The sequence below is a fragment of the Dermochelys coriacea genome, chromosome 7 (genome assembly GCF_009764565.3).
Source record: "Dermochelys coriacea isolate rDerCor1 chromosome 7, rDerCor1.pri.v4, whole genome shotgun sequence".
NCBI classification, from domain to species: domain Eukaryota; kingdom Metazoa; phylum Chordata; order Testudines; family Dermochelyidae; genus Dermochelys; species Dermochelys coriacea.
The window spans coordinates 56,152,095-56,168,900 of record NC_050074.1 but is presented as its reverse complement, the minus strand read 5'-3'; the positions used below and the strand labels follow the sequence as shown (position 1 = coordinate 56,168,900).

Below are 16,806 nucleotides of genomic sequence, written 5' to 3'. Positions count from 1 at the left end.
GAATCAACTGGTTGTAAGCAAGATCACTCTGCTCTCCAGTGGATTCAGTAGTGTCATTCTTCTTGCTTTTCTCTGCAGTTAGACACTCACCCTCTGGGTGTTCTGGAGTTGCTGTCTGTTGGGATGAGTTGGATGTAGCTGGTCATTGCACAGAGGAAGCCAAGGGATGTTGAAGTTCATATTTTGATGTGAGAGCTCACTGATATGTATGTTCCTGTGGTTCTTTCATAATAACATGGGGGCTGGCACTGGAAATGGAACAAAGGTAGCTGAAACTTTCTTGCCAAGCTTGCTGCATAGAGCCACTCATGCCATACAGCTCTGGTCATTAGCACTGACAGCAGTCCCTGCCAAAGCAAGTAGATTTACAGTTGGACCTCTTTCAAGAGCAATGGGGTAACAGGATGGGACAAACGTTTTCTGGGCTTCAAGTATGAGATCTGAAGAGTCACACTTCTGACTGGTCCAATCTTTCTCATCCCTTCTCAATTAGCCTTGGGGTTAGAACAGAGTTATTGGATTTTCTGTTCCTTACTTACACGGATTATTTCTTGGCATAGTGTTCCTCCTCTTGAGAGGCTGTTGGTCTCCTCAAAAACATTGGACATATTAGTTCTGATCCTTATTCACCTGGTTGCTATATTGCTTTACTGAGAGACTCAGTTTTGCAGCATGTGGTCAGTTTGATGGAATGGCATAACGCACTTTGTGTTAGTAAGCTGTGGATGTATTGGATAGGTTGCCTTTATGAAGGGACTGTGATCTAGTAATTAGCACAGGGGACTGCAGATCAGGACTCATGGTTCTGTTCCCAGCCCTGCCATTGACTGAGTAGGAATAGCTGTGCCCTTAAGCAAGTCACTTATATAGTCATGTTACTTAGTGTTTGTCTAGACTTAAAATGCTGCAGCAGTGCCTCTGTAGAGCATCAGTGCAGATACTACCTATGCTGCCAGGAAAGGTTCTCCCATCAGCATAGGTACTCCACCTCCCCGAGAAGTGGTAGCTGGGTCTACAGGAGAATTCTCCCACCAACCTAGTGCTGTCTACACTATGGGTTAGATTAGTTTAACTGTGTCACTCAGGGAGGTGGATTTTTTACTCCCCTAATGATGTAATTATACTAACCTAATTTCCCGATGTAGACCAGGCCAGAGAGGGAAACTGAGGTACAGAGAAGTTAATAATTCATGCCTCTCCGGGGAGTTGTGATGTTGAATGAAGTATTATTAAAGAGCTTTGTGATCCTGGAAGGAGTTACTGTAGTGTCAAGTCTTAAGCCTGGTCTACCCTAGGAAATTAGGTTGGTATAACTTTGTTGCTCAGGGATGTGAAAAATCGACATACCTGGGCAACGTAGTTAAACCAATCTAACCCCTGGTGTAGACAGCACTGTATGGGCAGGAGAATTCTCCAGTTGACCTAGCTACCACCTCTCGGGTAGGTGGAGTACCTATGCCAATGGGAGAACCCCACCTGTCAGCATAGTAGTGATGTCGCTGAAGTGCTATAGTGGTGCATCTGTCTTCCCTCGATGTTTCCTCAAGGGTCAGGAAAGCCAGCTGATCCCAGCCTTTCCCAAAATTGAGTGCTAGCTGAAGTTTACCCATAGCCTTTCTTAGAAATATCGTCTGTCCCATAGCAGGATCTGCAATGCACTCCGTCCTGGGCTGTGTTGAAAGGGAAATATGTCTTGCTGACGAACCGCCACCCACTCTTCTCTCTTGCAGTCTATTGAGAATCTGCCCAGTGTTTTTGGAAGTAATCCCAAGGCCCACATTGCAGCAAAGACTGTGTTTCACTTGGCGCATCGCCATGGCGACATTCTGCGGGAGGGCTGGAAAAACATCATGGAGGCTATGCTGCAGCTTTTCCGAGCAGAGCTGCTGCCCAAGGCCATGGTGGAGGTAATGACAGCCAGCTCCTGGCTAATTCAAGACAGGGCAAATGGAGAGCCCAGCTTTGCAGAGTCCCAGTTCAAAGGAGAGGAGAGCCTGCTTGGAAAGGCATGGCTTTATAGTGCGTGTATAGAGCAAGACAGCCCTTGAAGGACTTAATACGGTAGTGACATGTGGGCTCCTGCTTCTCAGATTGGCAGATGTTTGTTTTGTTTTTAATCCGAATTTGATTAATTCCAACTCTCAGACATCTGCTAAAATAAATAACAAGACATGTCTGTGTGGGGAAATGCAATGGTGTGGGGACTGCAATAATGCACTGTAGAAGGCCCAATTCTGTGGTATTGCCTGTGGGGTTGCAGGTTCGGTGACAGTATCTGTATGTGGGGGTCGGGTTATGTGCTATGTATAGATCATATAGTGTAGACTTGAGTGGAAAATTGATTTGGGGATGTGAAGAAGACAGAGCTGAAAGAGGTGAACACTGGGACATGCACTCTGGTCTGACTTCCAGGTTGAAGACTTTGTGGATCCCAATGGCAAGATCTCTCTGCAACGGGAAGAGACCCCATCTAACCGGTGAGTGGCATGGGGAGGTGTTGCACAGCAAGTCCCTCATGGGTGCTAGGGAACATGCATGGTTTCTTGTTGTGTGGCTGATGTGTGTATTCTGTTTGCAGCGGTGAGTCCACAGTGCTGAGCTTTGTTAGCTGGCTCACCCTCAGCGGTACAGAACAATCTGGCATGAGGGGGCCATCTACAGAGAACCAGGAGGCAAAGCGAATAGCTCTGGAGTGCATAAAGGTAATGCACGGGACTGAAAAGAATCTGGCACAGAGTGCAATGCATTAAGTAGGGGTATTGGGTGGTGTGTATGAGAGGACAGACCTTCACAGATAATGGGAAGTGGGGCTGTAACTCTTAAGTACCCGCTTCCTGTGGAGGAGTGTTAACCATTTAGATGGAGCCAGGATCCCAGAGGACTTGGAAACCTCAAGGACCTAACAGACCCTGAAGAATACCTGCACATGCACAGCTGTAGGGAGCTGTAGTGTACTCCATACAGGTCTAACACTACTCGCCCATGGGGAGCCACATTCCATGAGTCCATGAAAATGCAGGTGCTTCCCCATAGGGAGCTGAGATGTTTAGTCCAGTTTAGAGTCCCATAACTAAGCACAAGCTGATGAGAATGGATTGTAACAAATACAGATTTTCCCTGATGTGGTGACTTGTTCTCTCCCCTAAAATTTGCCCAGTGGAGGCCAGGTTCTTTAGGAGGAATGGCTTCTAATGATGCATATTGGTTGGTCAGGGACTGAGTTCCTAGAAATGGGCTTGAAGCTCCCTTTCCAATCTACTCTGTGCGTGCAGATCTGCATGAACTGTGTTTCTTCAGGTTGTGTCTCTGCTCACAGCACTCTCTTTTTCCCTTCTCTTCTTTGCAGCAGTGTGACCCCGAGAAACTGATCACTGAAAGCAAGTTCCTCCAGCTGGAGTCCCTCCAGGAGCTCATGAAGGTGAGAGGCATCGCAGGCAGGTTGTAGGGCGGAGGATAGTGGTCAGGAGGGTACTCTGTACTTACAGCCATGTATCGCATACTGCGGTGGAATATTTCCCTTGCAGGTCCTTTTCCAGAAGACTTATCTAGGAGTACTTTAAGAACAGCATTCAGTTCAGCTTTTGGCTCAAGGTTTCTCACTATCTCTGGCATGGGAAATTAGGTCCAGGGACTTCCTTAAGAGCAGAGCCAGTTGTTAATTTGTTGTATAGCTTCTTAAAGGATCCCTGTGAGGCTCAGGAGAGGCTTGAGAACTCGTGTAGCTGTGCCTAGGAGCCCTGGGCCTGTCCCTCTTGCTTCCCCTTGGCAAACTGCGTGCCTGAGTTGAACATTAGTGAGTGCATCAGAAAGAAGAACCTGGTGTCTCTGCTCTCCTAAATGGCTGATCCAGCTGCAGAAGCTGCAAAGTGCTGTGTGACTGGGGGAACGCACAAGCTGGTCCCTCTGGGAGGATTTCCACTGCATGCAGAGGTGGTGATGGGTACTGATGATCTTTGGCTCTTTCAGGCTCTGATCTCCGTGACTCCTGATGAGGAGACATATGATGAGGAGGATGCTGCCTTCTGCTTGGAGATGCTGCTGAGGATCGTGCTGGAGAATAGGTGATTCTTTGAGCTGCGTGCCAATGTCCTTATTCAAACGCAGTCTCCAGAACTGCTCCAGCAGTGACTAGCTGATGTGTAGGTCCAGGGGCTCAGTTACTTATGGGCTTGGTTTGCCAGCTGAAGCACAACAGCTGGGTTTAGCAATTCCACTGCAGTACCTGTAAACAGAGGGGCCATCCCCTCTGAATCTCTGCTTACTTCAGTGAGACCTAGAGGACATGGAGACTAAAATGGTGTCTGCCCCAGCTAGGTATGGGGAGGTGGGAGAGACCTGACTCCTAGGGTAGAGGTGGGGGGATAGTGTTGCCACAGTGCCAAGTTGTATGATCAAGGATTACCCTTCCCCCACATCACCTTGATGGTGGGGTGGGTGGCCTGTTGAAAAGATCTCCTGCTAAATATGGGAGGGCTGGCACATGGTGCTAATGGAGCCCCCATGCGCCTAGCACACCTGAGGAGGGGAAGGGGTTTGCAAATTGAGCAAAGGGGCCAGGAGGTTCCAAGGAAGCTGCTGAAGCAGAGTTTAGAGTGCCCTCCCTCACCTGGTTGCTTGTGAATAATGAAGCAATGAGCTCCCATAGATCTGCTGTTGGTAACTCTCTGCTGGAGTGTCCAGTTGAAGTGAGATACCAGGCCTGCAAGGTCTCTGAGAGCAGCCGCTCAGCCCTGCTGTTCATCTCCCTTCACCCCTGCCCTTTCTCCTGTTGCTGTGTTGGCTAGGGACCGTGTGGGCTGTGTCTGGCAGGCAGTGCGAGACCACCTCTATCACCTGTGCGTCCATGCTCTGGAGTTCTGCTTCCTGGTGGAAAGAGTGGTGGTAGGGCTGCTCAGGCTGGCCATTCGGCTCCTGCGCCGGGAGGAGATCAGTGCCCAGGTAAGGGGGGTTGGTGGAGGTCGGTGTACTGGGTTTTGTGCCTGCACTCACCAGCGCATGAGGGATCTGTCACTGCTGTTAGTCATACTAGCATTGTATCACTTGAGTGCTCTGAGTGCTGGCCTCCTCCCTGTATTTGTGGCAGGACCACTTCCCACCTGTTCACTTGTCTTGGGATTTGGTGCCCTGCTGCAGACTTCAATGCACTTTGAGAGCTGTTGAATTGCAAAGAAGGGGAGAGTTACAGCTAAAAGGCAAAAGCCATGGACCCTGGTCTGATGGGTTCAGAGCAATGAAGATGAGGGAGAAGAATTCCCCTAAGAGGGCCCATATCAAGGGAAAGACCCATCCCCCAAAGGCATCTGAACATGCCACTTGTTATGGAGAAGGAGGTAGGTAGACCTGGTCTGGGAGAGGGGAATTTCACGGCCAAAGGGACAACATCCGCTTAAAGCCTAGTCAGTTAAAAGTAGTGTCAGGTCTTGACAGATTCAGACTCTGTGGGGCACCTGCATCTGAGAGCACTTCAGAGTCCGTTTGACAAGTGAACAGACTGAACTGCAGACAGATGGTTCTCTCCACCCTTTCAGTTCTAGGGGTTGAAGGTGTTGTGTGGAACAGTGGTGACTAAAACACTTTCACCCAAGTTTGTGTGTTAAGCTTGTGTGCCTAAAGGGTAACTCTTACAATCCCCCTGGCTTGTAGCCTCTCTGTACTAACACATTGCCTGGATGATAGGGAGTTTTATACTCTTTACACACCACTTTGAATGGCCTTGTCCCTGCTTGTGCTACTTTGCTGGCATCTTACTACAGCAGATTCCAGCTCACAGAAATTGTCTGCTGCCAACCACCAGGGACTAAGGGACCTGGCCTAAGTACACTGTATGTGACTACTGCACACCAGCGAGCAAGGGGGCTGGGTTAATCTCACAACCCTTTGCAGTGCATGCAACTCTGCTGAAGAAGCTGCACCCTTTAGCTCTAAGTAACTGGGAGAGGAGGACTTTGGTAAGGGATGGGAGTGGATATAGCGCTGGCCGTGAGCACTCACTGCTACCTTCCCTGGCCAGGTTCTCCTCTCGCTCCGTATCCTGCTAATGATGAAGCCCAGCGTGCTGTCCAGAGTTAGCCACCAGGTTGCCTATGGCCTCCACGAGCTTCTGAAGACCAATGCTGCAAACATCCACTCCGGGGATGACTGGTACACACTCTTCACCCTCCTGGAGTGTATCGGGTCAGGGGTGAAACCGCCCCCAGCCCTGCAGGTTACAGCAAGGGCAGATAACGACACAGGTAAGACAGAAGGCTGCTGCTAGGAAATCTGATGCCTGCTTGCCAGATAAGCAGCTGTTTCCTCAGGCTTTTCAATTAGCAAAGGGGACTGCAGGAAAACAAAGCTGATATTAAACTACATTAGCAAGATTAAAAGCCAGCACCTGCTGTTCACTCCTGCTCATGATTTGTCCCTTTCTCTGCTCTGCCATCTCCTCCCAGAGCAGTAGCCAGTGCACCAGAGGGAACAATGGAAGGGAAGCTGAGATTGCACAGCTGCTGAGAGACTCTGCTGGGTTCCAAGGGGGGATCTTGTCCTGGGCTGTACAGATTAATCCTCCTCTTGGGGATTAATATAATATAAACCGAGCTATTGTCCACATCTTACTTGATGTTCTTACAGGGGGAGACAGCAGGGAAGTGAAGAGACTGGCTCCTCTGGGGCCGTTTTAAGAGCAGCGTGCTGGGAAACTGCAATCAAATGTTTGTGATTCTGAATCCATTTGGGTATAGACAGGGCACCGACCACTCCTACAAAAACCTGCTCACCAGTCCCCCACTGTCTCACCCTGATACTTACCAATCACATGAGAGCAATCCAGTTGGGAGCATGGGCAAACCCAATCTAAGTCCTCCCTCACTGCACATGGCAAAATAATTGATGTGCCATCAAAGCTCATTGCCACAGGCCTACAATAGAGGGCCTCCTTCCTCTCCCCAGATCTTACTTACGAGGTCCTGGGGCATTATACCTGCTGGTTTGGCAAGTCCTGCTGCCATAGACTCCTAGTTGCTGGAGACAGGACTGGTGGGCCTTCCATCTTGGCTTCTCCAGGGGCCATCCCAGGGTTGTTCTTTACAATCTCTTCTAGCACTGTTATCTGTTGGTGGCACAAGCATGCGACAAGACTAAGTGTCAATGTAACAGACCACAAGCTCTTCTGCCATGAGTCTTGTACCAAGAAATGCATTCGGACATTCACATTCAAGCTCTACCTCCCTCCCTGCTGGCTAGATTGTAGCAAATGTGGGATGTTGGAGAACACCCAGCGATTGCCCATAAATAAGAGATCCCATTGGCTTCAGTGCTGCCCCCAGCAAGGATTGCATAGCTGGAAATGTGTGATATCAAACTGAATGCTAGGTGTAGGGAAGGCAGCCCCTATGACACAGCATGCTAAAGTACACTGCTGGCTATTGGAAAGCATGAGATTAGTGCAGGGGTGGGGCTGGGTGAATGACCCTGAGGCCCTGTCTAGCGCATGAAATTCTCAAACACATTGGCTGTGCTGCTGTGTCCCACCATAGCAACTGCAGTAATTCTCCTCAAACTCCCCTTTTCCATGTGATTTTTCTTATCTACCCCCCTGGCGTAGAGCGCTGCTGAGGAGCCTGGAATGAAAGCACTTCCATGCGTACAAATGGGGCTCAGCAGTTAAGGCCACATTTTTGGTTGGATCTGCATGTATCCCCTGTTGAGTAAGGCTATGCGGCAGGCAGTGTAGGTGCGGGGGGGCACATGCACAAATGTGGGCGGGGTGTGAAAGATTTTTGCAAATGCAATTTCGGAGGCCAGTTTTGGGAACCCCAGCTGGGTTCCATCATTATCCTTTCCAGGCTTCAGCGTTGGACTTTCTCCCCTTCTAGGTCCCCAGCCATGTTAGCCAGCTGGAGTTTGGGGAATCCTGTGGGAATTCCCAGCATAAATCACGTTTATCATAAAGCCTGCTACAGGGGAGAAACTATTACTAAGATCTGGTCTTTCTCTCTTTCCCCAGAGGGTGCTGAGGGTGCTGCTCTGATGGCTGCTTCCCTGGGGGAAAAGCAAGAGGAAATGAGACCTGGCCAGGTTCTCCTCTAACTGGGAACTTATGGGCTGGAGCAGCCTCTTTTGGCTTATATCCCCTGGAGCTCTGGCTTTGGCTCACTTCTATGCATTTCTTCTTGAAGGTGCTCAGTCCGACAGTGAGATCTCCTTGTCCTACCACCCGAGTGATGTCAGCCTGGACCGCGGCTACACCTCTGATTCTGAGGTATATGCTGATCACAGCAAGCAAGGCAAGATGCATCGCTCCGTGACTGATGTGGATGTGGTGAACAGCGGCTGGCTGGTGGTGAGTGAGGCGAGGGCTGCCTGGGGCGAAGGCTCAATCCCTTGTAGTAGCAGAGCGTACCAAAGTGAGACAGCTGTTAGCACCACAGCTGGACATGTATCCACTGGAGTTGGGGTGCAGCTGTCATTGAGCTCCCTGCCCTGCAGATCCCATCCTCCTCAATGTGCATCTGGCTCGCCCTTGTCCTGTAGCGAGTGGGTGCAGTTCTCTGACAGCTCTGGGTGGAGGGTGGGGTGGGGTCTGAAGGGAGTGGGACTATAGAACAGAGCAAGAGCGGTGAGGGGACAAAAGGGGGATGAGAGGCACAGGTGGAGAGGAGGTGAACGGGAGCAGACAAGTGTAGAAAGGAGGGGAGATGGATCCTGCCAGCAGCAGTACCTCCTGTTGGTGATAGAGAAAACACCTGCTTTGGGGATGGGCTGACGCGTGTGTGCTGTGCTGTGCACTGGGGCTCCATCCTCTCACTGTGCTATTGCTCTGCATTGCAGGTTGGCAAGGATGACATTGACAGCCCAAAACCCATGGCTGGGCTCAGCAGGCAGGGTCCGTCTCCTCTCGTGAACCAGTATAGTCTGACTGTGGGTCTGGACCTGGGCCCGCACGACACCAAATCTCTCATGAAGTGCGTGGAGTCCCTGTCCTTCATTGTGCGAGATGCTGCTCATGTCACTCCAGAGAACTTTGAGCTCTGCGTCAAAACCATCCGCATCTTTGTAGAGGCGAGTTTGAATGGAGGTGAGGCGGGGTTTGGTTAGGGCGCGTCAGGCAACAGCACACAGAGGAGCAAGGGACAAGCAGAGTGCACCCCAGAGCCAATTGGCTGTGGGATTTTTTCGGCGGGGCGAGGGAGGCCTTGTCACTTTGGTCTTTTAAAGCTTGACTGGCTGCAGCAGGCAGATCACCCAGTGGGGGTCGGTCCGGCCATGGGCGCTGGAGTAGTGAGCTAGTGCTGACCTCATTCCATAGCCACTTCCTGTCCCTCATACCTGCCAGTGAGGGAAACTGTGTGACTGCGATGTGGAGAAAGAGGAGCACCATCAGCCGGAGAAATGGCATCCGGGTGGTGCTGATGCTCCGGGGCTTAGTCCCAACAGGCTCTGATGATCCACAGACTTCTGGGGGCACTCGGCACCTCATGAGGTTGGGCCCTTTGCTTCAGAAGGTTGTTAGTATGTAGATTGAGAAGGGCTTGCAGGCCAGTCTGCATTGGGATCCCAGTGTGTGTGATGGAGTATGTCCATGGGTATGTTATGGCTCCTGGTGCTCCGTAGGGTACAAGTCCCAGGAGAAGCGGGTAAAGAGCCATAAGTATGATGGTAAATCCAGCCGATTCAAGAAGAAGCCAAAAGAGAACTCACTGAGGCGCTTGCGGGCCTCAAGCCAGCACCAGAGCCACTCCCACAGCGACGAGGAGGATGATGAGAGTGTCCCGGCCAGCTACCACACTGTGTCTTTACAGGTTAGTCAGGACGTAAGTATAGCCAGGATTTCCTCCTCTCCTTTCCCATCTGGGGGCCCCGCTGCCCACCCTTAATGGGAACTCCTCCAAGAGGGGTAAGGCTCATCTCTGTCAGTGCTCAGTTAGGGGTCAAGCATGTGTCTGGTCCTAGTGTTAAGATGTTCTTGTTAACTGCTGGAAATGGCCTACCTGGCTTGTCACCATGAAAGGTTTTCCTCCTCCTCCCCCCCTGCTGCTGGTGATGGCTTATCTTAAGTGATCACTCTCCTTACAGTGTGTATGATAAAACCCATTGTTTCATGTTCTCTGTGTGTGTATATAAATCTCCCCACTGTATTTTCCATCAAATGCATCCAATGAAGTGAGCTGTAGCTCACGAAAGCTTATGCTCAAATAAATTTGTTAGTCTCTAGGGTGCCACAAGTACTCGTTTTCTTTTTGCGAATACAGACTAATACGGCTGCTACTCTGAAACCTGTCCTAGTGTTAATGGGAGTGTGGGAGGTGTCTGTGTGATAAGGGAAGACACAGGCAGATGTGGGAGGTAGGGAGTTAATAAAGAGGGGTGAAGGCTGTGTCTGGAGCTGTGGGGGTCACTGAGGAGGATGACTGGGATGGGAGGGATTTTGTGATGAGATAGTGAGGGGCATGAGAAGGATTAGGTGGGTGTCTGTGATAGAGGAATGAAGGATGTGTGAGCCCTGGGGTGTATCCGAGGTGGACTTAGGGCATGTCTATGGAGGGAAATGAAGGATGTGTTTGGAATTTAGGGGTCTTTGAAGGGCGGGGGAATCACCTCTGTCTGGAAACAGTTCTCAATCTGGACCTTGATTACTGGCCATGTGCAGCGCCATGCTGGGTGTTGTCCTGTGGGAAGAGTCGTGCTGTAGATCTAGAGTTCAGTAACTGAATCATTAGTCCCTGAGCAATAGCCTTGTTACAGGCTTTACGCTGAGAAGATCAGACTGTACCTGGTCAGCATGACTGCAGTTGTCTCCCTCTCTCCAGAGGGAAAGTTCCCTCCCCACATACCTAGAAGGGGCTCCATTCTTTCCCATGTGACCCACTAGTCCTTCCCCTGATCCTCCCGCCTTCTCCCAGAGGATTACTACTTCCTCCTATCCCTTAAAGACAGGCTCATCTCTGCCAGTGTGTCTGTCCCCGGCTCTCGCATGCCCAGACGTGCTCTGTGTATGGTGGGGGGTGTAGAGGGAGGTGACCCCCCTGCCCCCCCCCGTCCTCGGGCTGTGCACTGGTGTGGGCAAAGCTGGGTGAGGAGTGGAAGTCTTTAGCCCTGGTTTAGGGGAAGGCAGGGCATGGCATTGCTTTGGGCACTAGAGTCCTGCAAGTTGCCAATTAGGGAGCGGGGGGGGGGGAAGGAGGTCTCACCCTTAGTTCCCTACAGGAGGTGGGCTCCCAGACAGACCTCTCAACTTCACAGAGTTAGTGTGGAATGTGAGTTCTGCAGAAGAGAGATGCTTCTTGCAGCTTGTGCCCTTGGGGCAGGGAGTCAGTGTTTTGTTTACAAACAGAGGCAGGATGATTAAGATAAGAAAGGGCTCTGTGATTAAATTAAGGATCTGGAAGTCCAGTTAGATGAACCTGTAAAACAGGAATCTCTCTGGAGGTAAGGGGGTGTTGAAGAGAGAAAGCAAGGGACTTAGAAGAAATATAGCCAAGCCCTCTGAGCCAAGTTTACATTCAGAAAAGATCAGAGGGGTAGCCATGTAAGTCTGTATCCACAAAAACAAGGAGGAGTCTGGTGGCACCTTAAAGACTAACGGATTTATTTGGGCAAAAGCTTTTGTGGGTAAAAAAAGAAGTGGGTTTTTTACACACGAAAGCTTTTGCCCAAATAAATCTGTTAGTCTTTAAGGTGCCACCAAACTCCTCCTCCTTTTTATTCAGAAAAAAGGGAGATGTGAGGGGAGTAGGTGAAAAGGAGCCAAAACCCAGGGAACGGATAGCAGATATAAAGAAGTTCCCACTCTATCTGTACTTATGTGACCCCATCACCACAGTATGACTGCCTCACATCACAGCCCCACAGTGAGGTAGAGCAGTGCTGTTATCCCCATTGTACAGATGGGGCACTGAGGGACACACTAGGATGACCAGATGTCCTGATTTTTATAGGGACTGTCCCAATATTTGGAGCTTTATCTTGTATAGGCTCCTATTACCTTCCACCCCTTGTCCCAATTTTTCACACTTGCTGTCTAGTCACCCTAGGACACAGACAAAAGGCAAGATTTTCAAAGGCATCTCATGGGAAAATAGTCCTATAGCCAATACATATATGATGTGTAACTCTGGATAAAATGTCTCAGATATTTAAGTGTATAGTTATTAACCACACACGTAATCATATGTTCACTATGATGGTAATATCTCTGAGTGGAGGCACTGATGGCAATAGTTTTACTTGATTAATGTCTAGGAGATTTGACTGTCCAACTTTCTTTCAAGAGGAAGAGCTGCCCAGAGCCCTGGTGCTGTTTGTTTTCCTTTCCTGCCTGCAGTGGCCCTGAGATACCTCAGAAGTCTCAATTTTTTTCTCAACTTTAAAATGTGGAATTTTCTTGGTGTTTGGTTTTAAATATTCTTCTGTGAAAATTGCAACTCAAGTAATGTAGTGTTGTGTTTTAAGACCCTTCTGGAAAGTAACTAGCCTCCAAACAGAAGGCAGTGTTGCCAGCTCTCATGATTTTGTCATTAGTCTGTCATGAGTCTCATGATTATTATTATTTTCTTTAAAGCCCCAGATCCTGGAGTCAAGTGGATATGTGATGATTTCATCCTTCATTCTTAAAGAGAAATGAAATTTCTAGCCCGTGTGGCTGTGGAGAAAGTTTCAAAATGTGACCCCAGTGCACTGTAAAGGCTCAAAAAGCAGAATGTAAATAAAAAGAACACCAAATGTATTATTTTTACATAATCTCATTATTTTAAAAGCCAATCTCATGATTTTTGGTGAGCCTGATTCATGATTTTTGAACATTTGGGATTGGCAATATTATGAAAGTGACTTGATAGTGTCAGTTTCACTTCTGTTTAAAGTCAGTTTCTAGTCTGTTGTTTGTAGTGGGGTAACACCCCCAGAGCCCAGGCAGATGCAATATAAACTCATGGAGCCTTGCCCTAGTAGGATGTTTCCAAAAGTTAAATGATCTATTCCAAGCTTCATGAAGTGCAAAAAAGTGATAGAAATAATCTAGATTTTTCTACAGTTGTTTCAGTTGTTGTATTCAAAGAATTAGTAACAAAGTAAGTATACACATTAAAATTTTAAACCAAACCAGTGTCCCTTAAGTGAATTGACACAAAATGTCAGAACATGTTAGTATTAGAGGATCTAAAATATATTTAATTTTCTTTCTTTATATAGGAATTAGAAATTATCTGACAGGAGCACTGTATCTAAGATCAGGCGGTAGCCATGTTAGTCTGTGTCCACAAAAACAACAAGGAGTCCCATGGCGCCTTAAAGACTAACAGATTTATTTGGGCATAAGCTTTCGTGGGTAAAAAACAATGCATCTGAAGAAGTGGGGTTTTTACCCACGAAAGCTTATGCCCAAATAAATCTGTTAGTCTTTAAGGTGCCACCAGACTCCTTGTTTTTGTATCTAAGATATTATCTGGGGGAAAAAACCCTGAGTTTTCAGGTGCCCAAGTAGCCTCTGGAATCATGGTTAAAGTTGCCCTCCCTCCCAGTATGAAATGGCATCTCTGGTGCGTTGCTTACTTGGATGCTTTTAATTGCAGTTGCTGGATCTCATGCACACCCTCCACACACGAGCTGCCACCATCTATAGCTCTTGGGCAGAGGAGCAGCACCACCTGGAGGCCGCAGGGAAGAAAATAGAAGCAGACTCTCAAACACTGTGGTCCAACTGCTGGTGCCCGTTGCTGCAGGGTAAAGCCCCTCTCCACTCCCCCCACTGCTTTCCTATGCTGATGGGGTGGAGATTTCCAGTGTCAGGGTAGGGGCTAGTACACAGGGCCGAGCCCTGCACATGGGGGAAGGAGGAGAGTTCAGCTAGGGCTGCTCCTCCTGTTCTCTCCAGCTGGAAAAGGACACTGGACAGCAGTTGTATGACAAGTGATGTCCAAGCCCAGAAATAAGTGTGTTTGCTTCTATTCCTTGGCTGTTTTGACATGGCTGTTGCTACCAATACCCTCCCACTGGCTAACATCCTGTTTCACCCAGGCCAGGGGCCTGGCAGCTGAGATGAGCTTGCGTTGGCAGCATGGTAAAGGGCCACAGTGACTAAGTGACCAGCAGCACTGCTGTTCTGAACAGTCAGGGCTGAGCGTTGTCCAGCACCATGGGGCTGGAGGGAGATGTGACTTAGTGCTCAGAGCAGGGCTCTGAGCCGAGTCCGACATGGCATCTCTTCCACTGGCTCACTTTGGACTTGTCGCTTTACCACTCTAGGCCTCAGGTTTCCCATCTGTGACCTCAGTGCAGTATACAGCCTCTCTCCTGGGGGTGAAGGAGAGTCAGCATATGCCCTTCCCTAGCACTTCTCACCCAAGGCTCCAGATTGCATGGCAGTGTTGCTCTGCATTAGAATGAGCTTTTACACTCACCCACGGGGTGGCAGTGGGGGACGTGACACTGCCCTATGTTTGATGCAGAAATGAGAGTCTGGCTCTCACCCGTGTGCAGGTATTGCCTGGCTGTGCTGTGATGCCCGGCGCCAGGTGCGGATGCAGGCACTCACCTATCTGCAGCGGGCTCTCCTCGTGCATGACCTGCAGGCGCTGGATGCTTTGGAGTGGGAGTCCTGCTTCAATAAGGTAACCTTCCAGCTGGGCTGTGCGCTTGAGCAGGGGAGCGCTGCCTCTGGGAACTGTAGCTGGGGTGGGCTGGCTTCCCATTGGCTTTAGCAGCACTGTATGGGGGAGTCAAGGAGCAAGCTGTCCAGGGGCTGAGGGCACTGGCTTCCCGTGCCCTGTGGTTAGCATGGGAGTGCAGCTGTTTCAGGCAACTGCCCATTCACAGTGAGGGATTGGGCTTTCCCCATGGACCAGTCCCTCTGAAAACCCCTTTGCCCAGACTCCCAGCTGAACCTCTTTGAGGTGTGAAAGCAGCCCTGTCCTTCTCATTTCCTGAGCTGCCTCTGCGCTTGCTGGCCTGGGAGCGAGTCCCCAGAATGCCGTGAGCCAACCACTCCGGCCAGGTTAGCAACCGCCTCTGCTGCAGTGACTATTCCTGATCCCCAGCATGTTCATGTATTGATCCACTAGGTGCTGTTCCCTCTGCTGACCAAACTGCTGGAGAACGTCAGCCCAGCTGATGTTGGTGGGATGGAGGAGACCAGAATGAGAGCCTCAACGCTGCTCTCCAAGGCAAGGATACTCCACAGCACCCGAGAGTGCCTCGTTCCGCTTGTGCGTGCGGAGCTCTTTGGGCAGACAGTTCGGTGACTCTCTGCTTGGGGTCTAGCTAAAAAGTTGTGCTTGGATTTTGACCAACTCTGCTGCTGTGGGGGGTGGGCTTGAAGTGTGTGATCTGGCCAGGCATTAGCCCTGGGCAGTGGGCACCTCCTCCAGCTGTACGTGCTGTGCGATGCCTGCTTTCCAAGGGGGTGTCCTGCTGCCAGACTACAGCATGTTCCCCTCATCCTAGCATTTCACAGAGGATGGAGACAGGCACCATCACACTGCACTCCTTCTCCAGAGTGATCAGTGGTAACGCCTTGATCAGCATTTGGCCCGTGGCCCAGGGGAAGTGGGTGCCAAAGGCATGGAAGTGGCAGGGTCGGAGCTGAGCAGCAGCATGTGCTGGAGATCTAAAGGAGGGGAGATAAGGTCCTGGGCACTGCCTCCAGAGCCCTCGGAGCCCTGTGCCTGGAATCCTGCCTATCCCTCTCCTGAACCTGCCAGAAAAAGGGAGGGCACCAGGATGGAGGGTTTGGCCCCAGAGCTGAGGGTCGCAGCCCTGTGGCTTGGTGCTGCCTCTTAACTCGTGTCCCTTACTGTGGTGGTGTCTGCTACTCTAGGTGTTCCTGCAGCATCTGTCCCCGCTGCTCTCCTTGACAACATTTGCTGCTCTGTGGCTGACGATCCTGGACTTCATGGACAAGTACATGCATGCAGGCTCCAGTGACTTACTGGTATGGCACTGAGAGGGTGCTACAATGCTTCCCCGGTTCTCTGGGCCTCATGGTTCCTTCTCTTCCCACTCTTACACCTGCTCCCCTCCCCTGCTCTGAAACACTCCTTGTCCCATGTCCAAGATCCTCCGTCAGCTGTTCTGTGCCTCCATTGCTCTGTCCCTGAGTTGCCCCAGCTCTGTTCTAAGGAGTGTCTCTTTGCAGCCAGAGGCCATCCCAGAATCTCTGAAGAACATGCTGCTTGTGATGGACACAGCTGGAATATTCCACAGTGCAGATTCACGCACAGGGTACTCGGACCTCTGGGAGATCACCTGGGAGCGGATAGATTGCTTCCTGCCCACACTGCGCGATGAGCTCTTCAAACAGTCAGTCATCCAGGGTATGCAGGGCTGGGGAATTGCCATCACGCCCTGCCCTTATAGGCCAGACCTTTGCTTCCCAGTGTGTTGGGGGGAGCCTTGCTTCAGTTCCAAGATGTTGGTGAGCCCATAGGTCTGGGGTGGTGGTGGCTTGTGAGTAGGGCACTGTGGTGAAAGGCTGGATGGTGGAGTCGGGGGGAGTATTGCTCTAGGGGGGCTGCAGGCTCACTGCTTGTTTTATGTATCTAGAACCTGTCCCCAGCGTGCCAACAGAGCCACATCCTCAGAAACCAGTGGCACCTGTCCTTCCTGCTTCTGCCACCCACCCAGCGCCCTCAGAGAAGTCCTCTGAGCTGGGTGCCAGTGGTGAGTCTCCTGTGGGCTCAAGCACTCGTCCCTCCCCAGCAGCATTGTTCAGCTGGGCTTGGGTTCAATGGATCCACTTTCAGCCTCAATCAGATGGGTCTGCAGGGGCTGGGTCTCCTGAGCAGGCTCTGAGCTATGGAGTGGGCTTCAGTTTTCAAGTGGACAAGC

At 50.4% G+C, this 16,806-nt stretch overlaps 1 protein-coding gene across 11 annotated transcripts in view; it reads left to right on the top strand.

Annotated features, from left to right (window-relative positions):
• The window catches only part of GBF1 (golgi brefeldin A resistant guanine nucleotide exchange factor 1), a 180,284-nt gene that overhangs the window by 161,364 nt on the left and 2,114 nt on the right, over positions 1–16,806 (top strand). For 7 of the 11 annotated variants that reach the window (XM_038408756.2, XM_038408755.2, XM_043519934.1 and 4 more), the window contains 16 exons: positions 1,731–1,907; positions 2,413–2,477; positions 2,579–2,702; positions 3,347–3,418; positions 3,967–4,061; positions 4,785–4,938; positions 6,011–6,233; positions 8,163–8,326; positions 8,815–9,061; positions 9,598–9,797; positions 13,554–13,704; positions 14,461–14,591; positions 15,042–15,143; positions 15,797–15,910; positions 16,115–16,292; positions 16,522–16,638. In XM_038408756.2, the coding sequence (XP_038264684.1) occupies positions 1,731–1,907; positions 2,413–2,477; positions 2,579–2,702; positions 3,347–3,418; positions 3,967–4,061; positions 4,785–4,938; positions 6,011–6,233; positions 8,163–8,326; positions 8,815–9,061; positions 9,598–9,797; positions 13,554–13,704; positions 14,461–14,591; positions 15,042–15,143; positions 15,797–15,910; positions 16,115–16,292; positions 16,522–16,638 (2,314 nt within the window). The remainder of the gene's footprint in view (positions 1–1,730; positions 1,908–2,412; positions 2,478–2,578; positions 2,703–3,346; positions 3,419–3,966; positions 4,062–4,784; positions 4,939–6,010; positions 6,234–8,162; positions 8,327–8,814; positions 9,062–9,597; positions 9,798–13,553; positions 13,705–14,460; positions 14,592–15,041; positions 15,144–15,796; positions 15,911–16,114; positions 16,293–16,521; positions 16,639–16,806) is intronic. The other 4 variants (XM_038408761.2, XM_038408757.2, XM_043519935.1 and 1 more) reach the window with 1 other exon arrangement.